At 43.5% G+C, this 12,280-nt stretch overlaps 1 protein-coding gene across 2 annotated transcripts in view; it reads right to left on the reverse strand.

The window, feature by feature from the left end:
- Positions 1 to 11,323, reverse strand: part of KDM3B (lysine demethylase 3B) — a 72,051-nt gene extending 60,728 nt beyond the window's left edge. For both annotated transcript variants that reach the window (XR_012776795.1, XM_075509360.1), the window contains exon 1: positions 11,041 to 11,323. Coding sequence is in view for 1 of the 2 variants with exons in the window: in XM_075509360.1 (XP_075365475.1) it covers positions 11,041 to 11,211 (171 nt within the window). In the remaining variant the exon portion in view is untranslated. The remainder of the gene's footprint in view (positions 1 to 11,040) is intronic.
- Between the last annotated feature and the right edge of the window lie 957 nt (positions 11,324 to 12,280).

Consider the following 12,280-nt stretch of genomic DNA (forward strand, 5'->3'; position numbering starts at 1 on the left):
TACCCCATTCTGCACCAACTTCAGTTCACAGTCATTTTAGAGCACACTGCAACTGCCACGCTCCTGTTTTAACAAAAATGAGCAACACTCAGAGCCCTGTACAACCAGCCCTGTTGGTGCCTCTGTGACACAGAGACAGTCCACAAGCTTCGTTATCGCAGGCATGAATGCGAGAGCAATCTAGTCTGGCCTCAATCCATGCTACCTCATCCTTGTAACAGGACACTACTTAAAGCTGATGTACAATTTTGTTTACAACACAAGGTGAAGTACAAGCAGGTTTACCTTGAGCCTGGAACTCCAAAGACTCCACTTAATACAATCCAAATGCAAAAGGCAGATCGAGGGTGGCCTCAGTACTTCTGCCCCCTCCCCGTGAGATTTAGCCACCATGCAAACTGGATCATTAGTTGAAGCAAAGTACTTGTTCGAAATTTAAAAAGTCTCCACGTACCATAGTGCTTTATTCTCCTGATACATACCAAGTAACAAATACATGCATTTATAATTCTGTATGCAAAGTATGTTTAAGATGCTACTTTCAAAACAGCACTTTGAGAAAATGTTCTGGAGGTTCTTTGTAGTCAGTTTACGTAGTTAGTGTTTTAGAAATTTAGATGGGTAAAAACCCTTAGAAGAGCTTAGATGAAGACCAAATCATGCTCTAGCAGCTTGCTGTTACTGAAAGCACCAGGACATTGCCTCACCACTGTCACTACACAGTCCCATCATTTCCCCTTGAAAAAGCAACCCAGCTGACTCCACGGTGGGTACATTTAGGCAACATGTGGCCTAGAAACTAAGCACACACAAGGAATTGTTCATTTCCTGCCATCTTCCTCCACGCTGTTTGCTTAAGGGTCCAATGAAGCATCGTGCACAAGAGATAGGAAGGGCAATTTTTTTTTTTTTTATAGTAGCTAGCTACTATATTGACTTAATAACAGCAGACCAAACTCCTCTACTGAAGTCTTCATTGACAAGTTTTTTCTTACATATTAAGAGCAGGAACATAAAACACTGGACTATTATCTCTCCCACATGGTGCACTGCTTTTTTCCACTTTATCCAGTAAAACTCACAACTGTCAAGCAGCTGAACACTTCCAGGTACGAGCTGATTTGGAGAGTTTTGGTTTACGCCAAACAAGAAAATGACTGCGCCAGGTATCTCTCTTGGATAACAAATGTTATCCAAGTCAAATTTGGGATCTAACAGTAACCTCATAGCCCTGTGGCTGCATGGTCAACATGAGACTGTCAAACCAACTGAATCAAAAACTGCGGTGCCATGCACATTAGACACAGCACCACTTTATGCAAGCCGTATTGCAAGCCAGTTATGTAACATCCCTCACACTCTGAAATGAATCCAGTAATTGTGGTGTGTTTTACACCAGGCAGAGCCAAATATGTTAATCGCTATGCTCTGCTTTTTAGGAGGAACTTTATTTCAGAAAATGTTTGCATTCCTACAGAAACTTCCTGCCATCAGAGACCTCCTCGCTGCATAGCCAGAGACAGACTGCCTTTTGAAGCAGCACCAGCCCATTTTGTACACTAAGAACTCATTCACCACTCCCCAGGCCTATCCTTAAAAACTGACACCTTTTTGCCTTAATTTATACTAAAATTAACAGTTCTGAATTTTCTCTGCTATTAGTAACTTGAAATCCTTGAGCTACTGGAAAGTGAGAGTTTCACAGAATAAATTTGTTTTGGAAACACATACATATTTTTGTCAAATACTGTGCTTTTCGTCACTGTTTCTTCTAAAATGCATCTTTACCTGATGTCTGCCTGCATCCCAATCAAAGTATCATAAAAACCAACTTCAGTGAAATAATAGAAAGACAATCTTTTTTGACTACTGTTTCTTTCTGCAGCTATTTGGACTGTAGAGATGATGATATCTTCTGTTTCACAAAACAAATCACCTAGAAGTCCAAGCAGGCCATTCCTAATCCCAAGTATTCTACAACCCAACTATCAGCAAGAAAATTATGAGGAACCTCCAGTTCAGAACTCTGAAGGAAAAGCAACACCTTAAATTGCAGGTTTGATACTCAGATCTTTTAAACAATTTAAAATTGGTACCTGTATAATGGGCAAGTAGCAAATACAGCACTTGTATTTAAAAATAAGAAGAAAGAACCTGATAACTATCAGTCTATTAAGACAATACCAGTGGTTTGCCAAATATTAGAGTAAGCTTCAGGCTGGGGGAGGGGGGCTGCAAAAAAAGAATGGCAATAAATGGAAGGAGTTAAAAGTGAAAGAAAGTTTTAACTACATAGCGTACATATGATATGAAGGACTTCCTCTTACTGCATCTAACCTGAACTTGAGTATCCAAAGCGTTAAATGGCACTGCACTGAAAATGAAGAAGGCTGGGATTTACAAAAGTCTAAGGGGAATGGTAGCAGCAGGATGAAAATTATTAGTTTTAAAATGGTAAATATTAGAGCAGTAGAATTATTATTGCAACATAATTAATGTCACTGATAAAGCTGGCATAAAAAGTATCAAATTGCTTTGGACACACTCCTGGCCTCAAGTCTAACGGTACCCTTACGCAGACCAGAGAAGAACCTGAGGAACTTTTGGAAGTTCTTACAATCGCAGCCTCTGAAAATTGGCTATTCCAATTGCTAGTTCTGGTTTGCCTCACTCTTTTTCCTTTGCTTTCCACGTCTGGCATCTTCCTTGAAAAAACATTAGTGATAAAGTAGCAGTACATCTCATTTCTGCTGAGTTTTATAGATGAAATTGGATAAAGTAAAAAATTTATTTTAGGTTATTAGATAATAGATCACATGACTACAGTTAAAAGAAACCAAATCGCAAAGAAAAGCTTTAACCTGGAGCTTAATGCCACATTCTCAATAATCTGAAAATAAGAAACCAAAGCTATTCTTCTGAAGCAGAAAATTATGCTATTCTTTAGACGAATGTCTAAGAAACTGTCAGCCTCTCTCCAGAATCACCCACCTCAATGTCATTTAAGCATACTAAGCAACTCTAGCAAATGAAACTCATCTCTGAATACAGTTATTAATGCCAAAATGAACAAGGTGGGCATGAACAAAACCATGGCTTTTCGGAGGACATTCAGAAAGATGGCAAAAGGTCTGCTAAGCATGCAAAACTGCAAAGAAAACTTGACTATACAAGAAAACCTCTCCATCTATCTTTGTGTTTTGCAAACGGAGCATCACCATCTACTGTAGGCGAGATACTAAAAAGGGACTCCCAACAGCGAGTACTGGCAACAAGGCAGTCACTACCAAGCAGCACTACCTCAGCAGAGCATGATCAGTTAATCAACAATAACAAGACAGAAGTAGTAAGGTTTTTTCCAACGACAGATAAGCTTGCAATAAGAAGTTTCAAAATAAAACATACTTAGAGACTACAGAAGAAAATAAATCTGCCACTGATTGAAAAGTTGGATGCCTTGATAAAATAGAGCATCTAATCAAAAGGAGGTAGCACAAATTATTAGATGCAGACACCAGTGGCTTCACAGGGAAAGCATGAAGCACTGCACAACTAGCTGGAGTCACAAGCATAGTGACCTCAGGACAGTAACTATGTGGAAGTAAAACAGAGTTTTGTTTTGGTTCTGTAATCAACAGTTGAAACTGGAAACATTAAGACTACTCAGAGAGCGCTCTAACACTATCAAGAGAAGCTACTGTATGAGCAAATGTATTTAATGACCGCATTAAAAAGCTATTCAACAACGAAACGCGAACATGATACACAAACTTTCATTACACTGGCTAAGTCTTCTTGGAAAGGCATTTCTCCAAACGTTTCTGTAAGAACATGATGTGGCTAGATAGAAGTATTTTTCAAGCCACCATCACCTAGGAAGCTGGTTAAAGAAGTGGGAGCTCTGTAAAAACCTCAAGCACATGGTGGCAACATGGACAAGTCAAACTATGTGCATGGAAAAACCCTAGAAATGTTGAACAATCACAAGACAGACCCTGAAGGAAATAAAGAATGGTCAGACTAATTAATAATCAAGGAATTCACTGAAGCACAGAACAAGATCAGCCAAAAGAAAACAGCTACTCAGCACGCACAACTTGCCCAAGCAATATGTACATAGACACTACATACAGAAGATTTTTTTCCTACAGAAAAAAAAATTGTCTTGTACCTTAAGAAGTTAAAACTACAAAGAGATTTCTTGAAGCAGTTGCTCAGTTAAAACACCCGCCTACCTTTTTCATCCAAAATGTTTAGGAAATGGACTGCCATCAAAGCAGAGAGATGTAACACAGTAATAACTCGAGACAAAAACCCCCAAACAACTTTGTCATAATCACTTGCATTTCAAGTAGAAGTTGCTCCATATCCACAAGTCCATGTGTTTTCACCTCCTACGAAATAATCAGTCTTCCATTTGAAGCCTGACAGAAAAAAGTATGCAACTGCTAGTATTCCACAGGAATTTCTGCATCAGGCAGTGCACGGCAGTCACACCTAGAAGCATAAACAAACAAACAAACAAAAGAAACCTTTCAAACTTCTAGTATCTCCACTGAAACCTCCACTGAAAACTGAGAAAACATCTTAGTACGGATATTACACAAATCTGACTTTCTGCAACCATTTGAATGACAAAATGGACTCCCAGCTGCCAACCTGTAGCTCAAAAACCTTACCAGTTACAGCACTGAACTACTGCCGTTGCAAATGCATGATTCAGTCTTTTGTTTTTATTTGAAGTGCGACGCATACAACCGCCTTAGAGAAAAACATACCAACAAATGTGTTGACAGGGACCAAAATTATTATTACATGTACTAGTATTCAACTTGCTAAATTTTACTCTATTTGCACAGGTCTTACCGAGTCTACTGCTTTCTGTAGCCATAACTAAAAATTCAGCTAAATGAAGTGACTATATATTCTCCAAACAGACCATAAAACATATGGTTTCTACTTTCCAAGCCTATGGCATTTTATTTGGCAAAAAGCAAGGCTTGTACATACTATGTCAACACTGTCCACCCAAGAAAATAAACTGCCAAAGGAAAAATATGCTATGTTTTGACAACGATGGGAAAAAAATCTAAGGTCCTGACAAAGTATGTTTTATTTTTCTAGCCTTTTTTCCTTGTTTCTGTTGTTATACTTCAACACTACAAAACAATATTCAAAAAGGTCAAAACAAATAATTTTTATGAAATCTCTAAATCTCTTCTGCCTGTAATTGGAACATGCAACTTCTTCAAAGGCAAACAGTTTGATCCGCAAATGCAAACACTTAGAAGGAGCTTCCTGCAGACAGACTTTGCCAGTACACAGTAACGTTCCAGCTTTCACTTGCAAAAGCTGGACCTGAATACTCCTATGAATTTAACATGCAAGAACACTACAATTTTTCGTATCACTTATATCAGTATAAATAAAACTTGTAGATGCAATTACCACTAAATATAAAGAAGATGGGTTAACTCTAGTACAAGATTCCTTGAATATACATTTTAAGGAGTAAGCCTATTTGAGCAGCAATTTTCCAAAGTCAAATAATCATGGTTCACTAAGTCTGAACCAGGGAATCTGAAATCATTGATTCTGCTGCAACACCACACAGAAGGAGGAAGAGATCAACCCTCCAAAGTCAATCTAATATTTTCAAGTCAGTGAGCTCTACACAGCATCCATTATCAGATGAGCAAAAACTTATTTTATAGCCCTTCACTGATGCAAATACATAGCAGTCATGCTGTGTGTGATTTTACAGCTAAGCATCATTTCAGAAAACTCCCACCTGGCAGCCTCTTGGTGGAAGGCTTAACAATTTTGACTCCTTCCCCAGCCGCGCAGGAACATGCACATCTGACCAGTGCAAGACAGGGTAGGGGGGGGGGACGGACGACTGGGTGGGCCTTTGACCTTGTCCAGCACAGCTGTTCTTTCACTGATGCAAACGTAAAATACTCAGACTGCTGTATTAAAGGTAGCGTTTCTCTGCCTTAGAAGCTTACCTTCTCAATCTAGAGCTTCCATACTCCTACCTAGACATATTTCCCCAAACATAGTTACTTTGTGCAAGTCCAGTAAGTTTAAAATGTATTGAAATTACTGCACACGTGCAGATCAGCACAGCACATGTTCAATAGTGTGACACTTCCTAAAATATCAGAAACGCTGCATAAACACCATGTAGGCACAGTGAACGTTCAAAGTGGGCATTTCCATAATCCCCAGGAATAAAGCAGTTCAACTGAAACCCCTGCACATGTACAGTAATTGCTATCAGGTGTCAAGAAATTATAACAAGTATCCTCAAATAACGAAAAGGGGAGGAAAAAAAAAGATAGGAACTTGGAGTGTCTTAACAGAAACGTGGAAGACAGCAGGGTGAGAAGGTACCCAGTGGACACGGAATCAGTGTTGTGTAAGGACAGCTCTGCGAAGGGTTTAACCAAAGGCTAATAAGCCTCTCTTGTACACCGCCACACAAATTTTGTTACTGTTACTTCTCCATAACCAGGTATTCCATGTTACACTTCTCCATGTATTTTGGAGGAACAGCCCTTCACCTCCCAGTCCCACTGCCAGCCCTAGTAACACCACTGCCGAGATCAGTCCTACCCATTCCTTCCACAGCCACCATCTGCCCTGCCCCTTACTGCTCAGTGAGCACGACACTGGGACACCAGAGATGGCACAAGACTGGGAAGGCTCATCAGCTTGGGTCTCCACCCCATCCCTCAGCTATAACTCAATAACCACTTCAGATCTGCCAAGATCCTTTTGAGAATTTTGCAAGTCACACTGAGTTTCCTCTACTGCAGTTACACTGCCAAAGAGGCCAAGACTTTTTTTTTTTTTTAAATAAATCACGTAAACTTATACTTACATGAGCTACAAATGCAGAGGTATTCCACCCCCCTCATATCATCCCTGCTCCTTGCATTTCAGTAGTATAAATGGTTATAGAATCCCTCATGACCCTATTGAGCCCTGAGAAAAGTAATCAGTGGAGCCACAGAAGACACTGCTCACCATATGAGTGCAAACTTTTCAGTGTGGATGTCTGTCTTTCACACATGGGAAGACAGAAAGGCTATCAGAAAAAAAACCTGTGGCATTACAAGTGTTCATAGTACTTAGGCCACCAATAAAGTATCACAGAGTGAGCGGAGAAAACTTACATCCACTACTTTTGCAGTCAGCTCTCCTTCAAAGAACTGTATTTTACTTGCAAAGCAAGTAAAAATTTATTTGAAAAAGTGTCCAACATCCTCTTTGTTCTTAAACATCTCTTTTACAACAAGAAGCATTAAAGATATGCCTACTGGTCTTACCAATATCCATCCAGCCCAGTATTCTGCCTTCAACAGCAGCAATAGGAGACATTACTGAGGGAGCGAGACAAAGCCTAGACCACCTTCCGCGGTCCGTTCCCCTCACATACGCTTTCAATATGCAAATGCATGCAAGTGTCTTGCTAACCAGAAGAATGATCCAGGAATATGATCACCTCTGCAGGACAGAAGGAAATGGAGACGAGTACAGTGGCAAAGAAGGCAACCTGGATATCCCAGACTCATACAAGCCCAGCTTGCTGTGAACCTTCCCACCACTTCCACAGAGTCCCAGTTTCAACTCCCTGTCTGAAAACTCCTCTTTCCATATCTATTGCAGTTTGAAAGCCTCTACAAACTCCCCATTCAGTCCCAATCAGAGAGAAGTGAAATTCTGCAGCAGACACATATGCACAGCTGGCAAGAACCTCCACACACCCTATCCCAAACAGACAGTATATGCACATTTTCCCACATTCTTCCCTACTGTCAAGATGACTTTCAAGTAGCATCCGAAAACTGCTTGAGAGCACATAAATCTAAATCCAGTCTGGTAGGGTTCCAGCGTCCCTCATCTACTACATACAGTCTCCAGACAGGAAGATATGTTCTTTTCCAGTGTGACTAGTTTTCCAGTTAGAAAAACTAGTTGAAATACCCTGATATTTATGGTTAACTCCAACAGTTCTGATTACTTGCAAAGTAAATTAAGCTTATTCCACAATCCAGATCATTTCTAAATATCACCTTTATTCAATGAAATCCCTTATCAATAAGATACTTTAGATTACTACATGTTTTCATTAAGCTGTATAATCTACATACCAAGTACAAATGAAAATGTCTTCAGAATACATTAAATTATATGTGCAGATTACTGTAGGAAATAGATAAAAACTCAGACATAAAAAAACTTGTGTGAGACATAACTTACTATCCATAAAGGGCAGGGGGGAAACCCCTACCCTTTCTCTACCATCTACCATAAGAAGTGTATGTGGATTATTCCAAAACAGTCCTACTCAAAACACCTTGTGTCCTAGGCCTCCTAACTTCCACAGTATTTGTATAGCTTGTCTATGCATTAAAATAGTCATCTCAGACACTTCTGTTTTCCACATAAGCAAAAGCACTACTGTCCTGCATATGACACGTTGAGCTGTTGTACCATTAACATGTAACACGTCCTTTTACAATATTAGGACAATACTGAGCTAAAGCTTGACAGGTCTTTTATGATTCTGTCCTAATAGACATTTTGAGAAAAAGGGTAAGATCTGATTCTAGCTAGAAGAGGTAAAGCTGTTTTCTAATGGCGGCACAGTTTTTCCTCAGGATTTCTTCTAGGTACTGTGAAGATAGCACAAGTAGGAGTGACCATTACATGTATTTTTTGTGGACTAACTATAATTAGATTATTCCACATTTTACCAAAGTAAGGATATGTAAGAGCTACTCTCTATAATCAAATTTATACAGGGAGAAAAAGCAAAACCTTTTCGGAAGCTTTACCCCACCAGAAAAAGGAAGTTTCCTAAAATTGCAGTATTAAAAAAAACAAACCAAAACAAAAAAGCAAAGCTATTTCAGCTGCTTTCTGAAATGCTTTAAGTTCTATACTTCTTGTCTGTTCCCGAGTTTTCTGCCTTGGAAAGGTGTAGATATTCGACTGCAGTTTTGTATTTCTAAAAGCCCAACATCAGACTACGGACTAGTAAGTGAAACCATCGTTACAGGATACCACGAGAAAGCAGACTTAAGTAACCCAAAGAGCAGAAGAGATTTTTTCCTAGCCTTTTTCAGACCTAGTCCACATTATTACTTTACCTTAGATGAGTATTTCCTAAACTGTGGTTCACTGTTTCGTGCCAACTCGTCACTTCTTCTGGCAGAATGAGTTTAAAAAGACGACTTATTTTTCTGATAGTACATCGTTATCATTGTCAAAGCAGTGTTCATTATGCATGGAAGGTTCCATGACAACACTAAATATTCCACAGTACAGAACTCTGAAAATCTGCCTTGAGTATTTTACACAGTTCACATTTAAGAGTTCTTGTACAGATTTGGAGAATATACTGTTTAGAGACAGCTGCATCACTGAAACTGTGCGAAGTGGAAGGTTATTGATGAAAGGAACTAGGGTGAGAACCACAGTGCTGAACAAAGGTAATGAATTCGCACCCCAGAAAAATCCTATTCTTCCCATGCTCTCAAGCACACTTACTCTGTTAGGGTAGTCTAACAGGTGTCACATGGTTGGACAGCAATGACTAACCAGGAGACAACTGACCACCTTTTATTGGACAGAGATCCACAAAAAAAGGAAAAAAAAAAAGAAACACTCCACCAGTCCTTCCATCAAGATAGCAATAAGATCAGGCACAGCAAAAATTCATTACATCATACTCATATTTGGGTTGGATGATTCCATAATGCAAGAGTACTGATGATACACATGTCAAATGCAGTCTGCTACAAGAGCAGCTCTCCAGACCAGGCCTTAGTTAGCCCCAATACATTTTCATGTTTCAGATAGTCTCTCAAACAGTTGTCCCATTTTCCTTTTGAAGATCCCCTTTCTGCATGTTTTGGGTTTTCCTCTTCCTTAAACAAATAAGGGCGTAGATAGAGTGCATTGCCACAGCTCTCAACGGCAGACATAGGGTGCCAGGCCACCTGGGTTTGCAAAGCTAAAACCAGCATACTACTTCCTACCGACGGCCCGAGTTGCAGCTCTAAAACAAGGCCAAAGAAAGCAGCATCGCCACAGGAAGTCAAGGAAACTTCTCAAAGTTGGAACTCTGCAAAGCGGCCCAAAGAACTTATCGTAACACCAACACATTTTTATAAAGCTAATCATAAAGAGAACTAACAAAACTCTTCACGAACACAGAACCTCATTCCCCCTAACACGGGTCATTTTAGCAGCCATAGTTCTCAGAAGCATGTCATCGCTTACAGGGAATACCTGCAGAACAGACACATGCAAAGAGACAGAGCACAGATACCTTTTAAGAGCTCTTTCTAAGATCTCCACCCAAGCGACTCACTGAGCTATACTAGAAATAAACCAAACAAATGCTAAAGAGTGTTTAAACACATTACATGAAGCACAAATTCTCAACAGCTGAAAACAGAATTTAAGACAGAATAAAACCGATATTCCCCGCTCAAAACTACGCCTTCAAACAAGGGGCGCCGTTTACTCCGACCAAGAATACTTAACATCTTCCCGGAAAAAAACCAACCCAACACTTAGAAGTCACACAGACGTATCGGCATCAGAAAGCAGAACCATCCCAGAAGCATCTGTTTCGCACGTAGGTTACTTCCAGCCGCCGCACCTGAGGCCGCCGGACGCTCTCCGCCCCGGAGAGACCCATGCCCCGGCGGCTCGCAGGGCCGCTCCGCCACCGCGCTCGCCGCAGGCCGGGCCCGCCGCCCCTCGGCCCGGAGCGCGTCCCGGCAGGCCCGGCGGGCAGCGGCGAGCGGCGCGCCCCAGCGAGGGCGCAGGACGCCAGCACGGCGCTGCCGCGACCCACCCGGGGGAGGCGGCGCCCCGCGGCCCCGGCCCCGGCGCCTCGCCCGCACCGCAGCCCTGCCCGGCAGCGGCGGGAGGCCGCGGCCCACGCGGGCGGCCCGACCCGCGGCGTCCCCGCCCGCGACGCCCCGCCGCCCCAGCCCCCCGCCGCCAGGGCCTCACCGCCAGGTCCTGGGGCACGGCTCCGCTCATGGCCCGCACCGTGCCGCTCCGCCAGGCCCGGGAGGGCAGCGCAGGCCCCGGCTCCGGCCCCACCGCCTCGCCCTCACCGGGCCCCGCCGCCAGCAGCAGCAGGAGCCGCTTCCCCACGGGGGAGGCCGCCGCGTCCGCCATCCCCGACGGGCAGGAGCCTCCTCCGCCGCCGCCGGCCCGAGCCCACCGGTCGCCGCCGACGCCCCGAGACACCGAGCGAGCGACTGCCCCGCGCTGGGCCTCCGAGCGCCGCCCGCCCCGATCCCGGCATGCACCTCGCCCGCACAGTCTCTCTCCCCCCCCCTTCCTCTGCCCCACAATGCTCCGCTCCGCGCTGCCCCGCCCGCCCGGCCGCCGTGAGGCGCGGAGGCGGCGGCGCGGCCGGGCGGGGAGCGCCGCGGGCCGCCCCTGGGGCTCGGCTGCGACGGGCCCGGGACAAGACCCTGCGGCCTCGAGCCCGCGGCGGCTGCGGAGGGGAGCCGGAGCAGTCGCGCAGCTGAGGGGCCGCCGGCAGGGACAGGCCCCGCGGCGGGGCAGGGGAGCGGGCCGGCGGGGAGGAGCCGCAGCAGAAGGCCTTCCCGCGGCGGGGCCTCTCGTTAACGCCAAGTGCAGAATCTGACATCATCACAGAAACTAAGGAGTTTTTAGCTAAACGTCGAGGTAAACGCACACAAAAAACAGTACAATAACAGCTTGAGATGTGGAATCCGAGTTGGGGTTTTGAGTGTTTCAGGTTGGCATGGGTAAATGCTCTTGGCCCCACAAGAACAGGAGTGCGTCACAGGTCAAGGTGCTTTGCTTTTCAGTGAGGCAGATTTTGAAAAGGCATTTACTTGGGGGGTGATTAAGTTACAAACTCATCACATTAGTGGGATGCAGCTATCACGATTAGCTGATAACATTTGAACAGTTCTCATGTAGAATAGCAGAATGCCCTAAACCTGCTCCTTTTCAACATACTTGGGACAACACAGAATACGTCAGAATCCTACACTGTTAGAGAAATGACATGCAACTGTACACCTTCCTGCTTGTGCAGTCAAGACACAGTAGCACTGACAGAAACCAGAAGGAGCAGCAGATGCTATACTCCATACCAGAACAAGGACGTTCTTCTGGAAATAAGTTGTTTTCTTCTTGTGCACATACTGTTTCCTCACTTCGGGAGAGTCACATTTGACACCAAATTAGCAGCAGCAAAGGCAAGTTG

This window comes from Mycteria americana, chromosome 8 (assembly GCF_035582795.1).
Source record: "Mycteria americana isolate JAX WOST 10 ecotype Jacksonville Zoo and Gardens chromosome 8, USCA_MyAme_1.0, whole genome shotgun sequence".
Lineage (NCBI taxonomy): Eukaryota > Metazoa > Chordata > Aves > Ciconiiformes > Ciconiidae > Mycteria > Mycteria americana.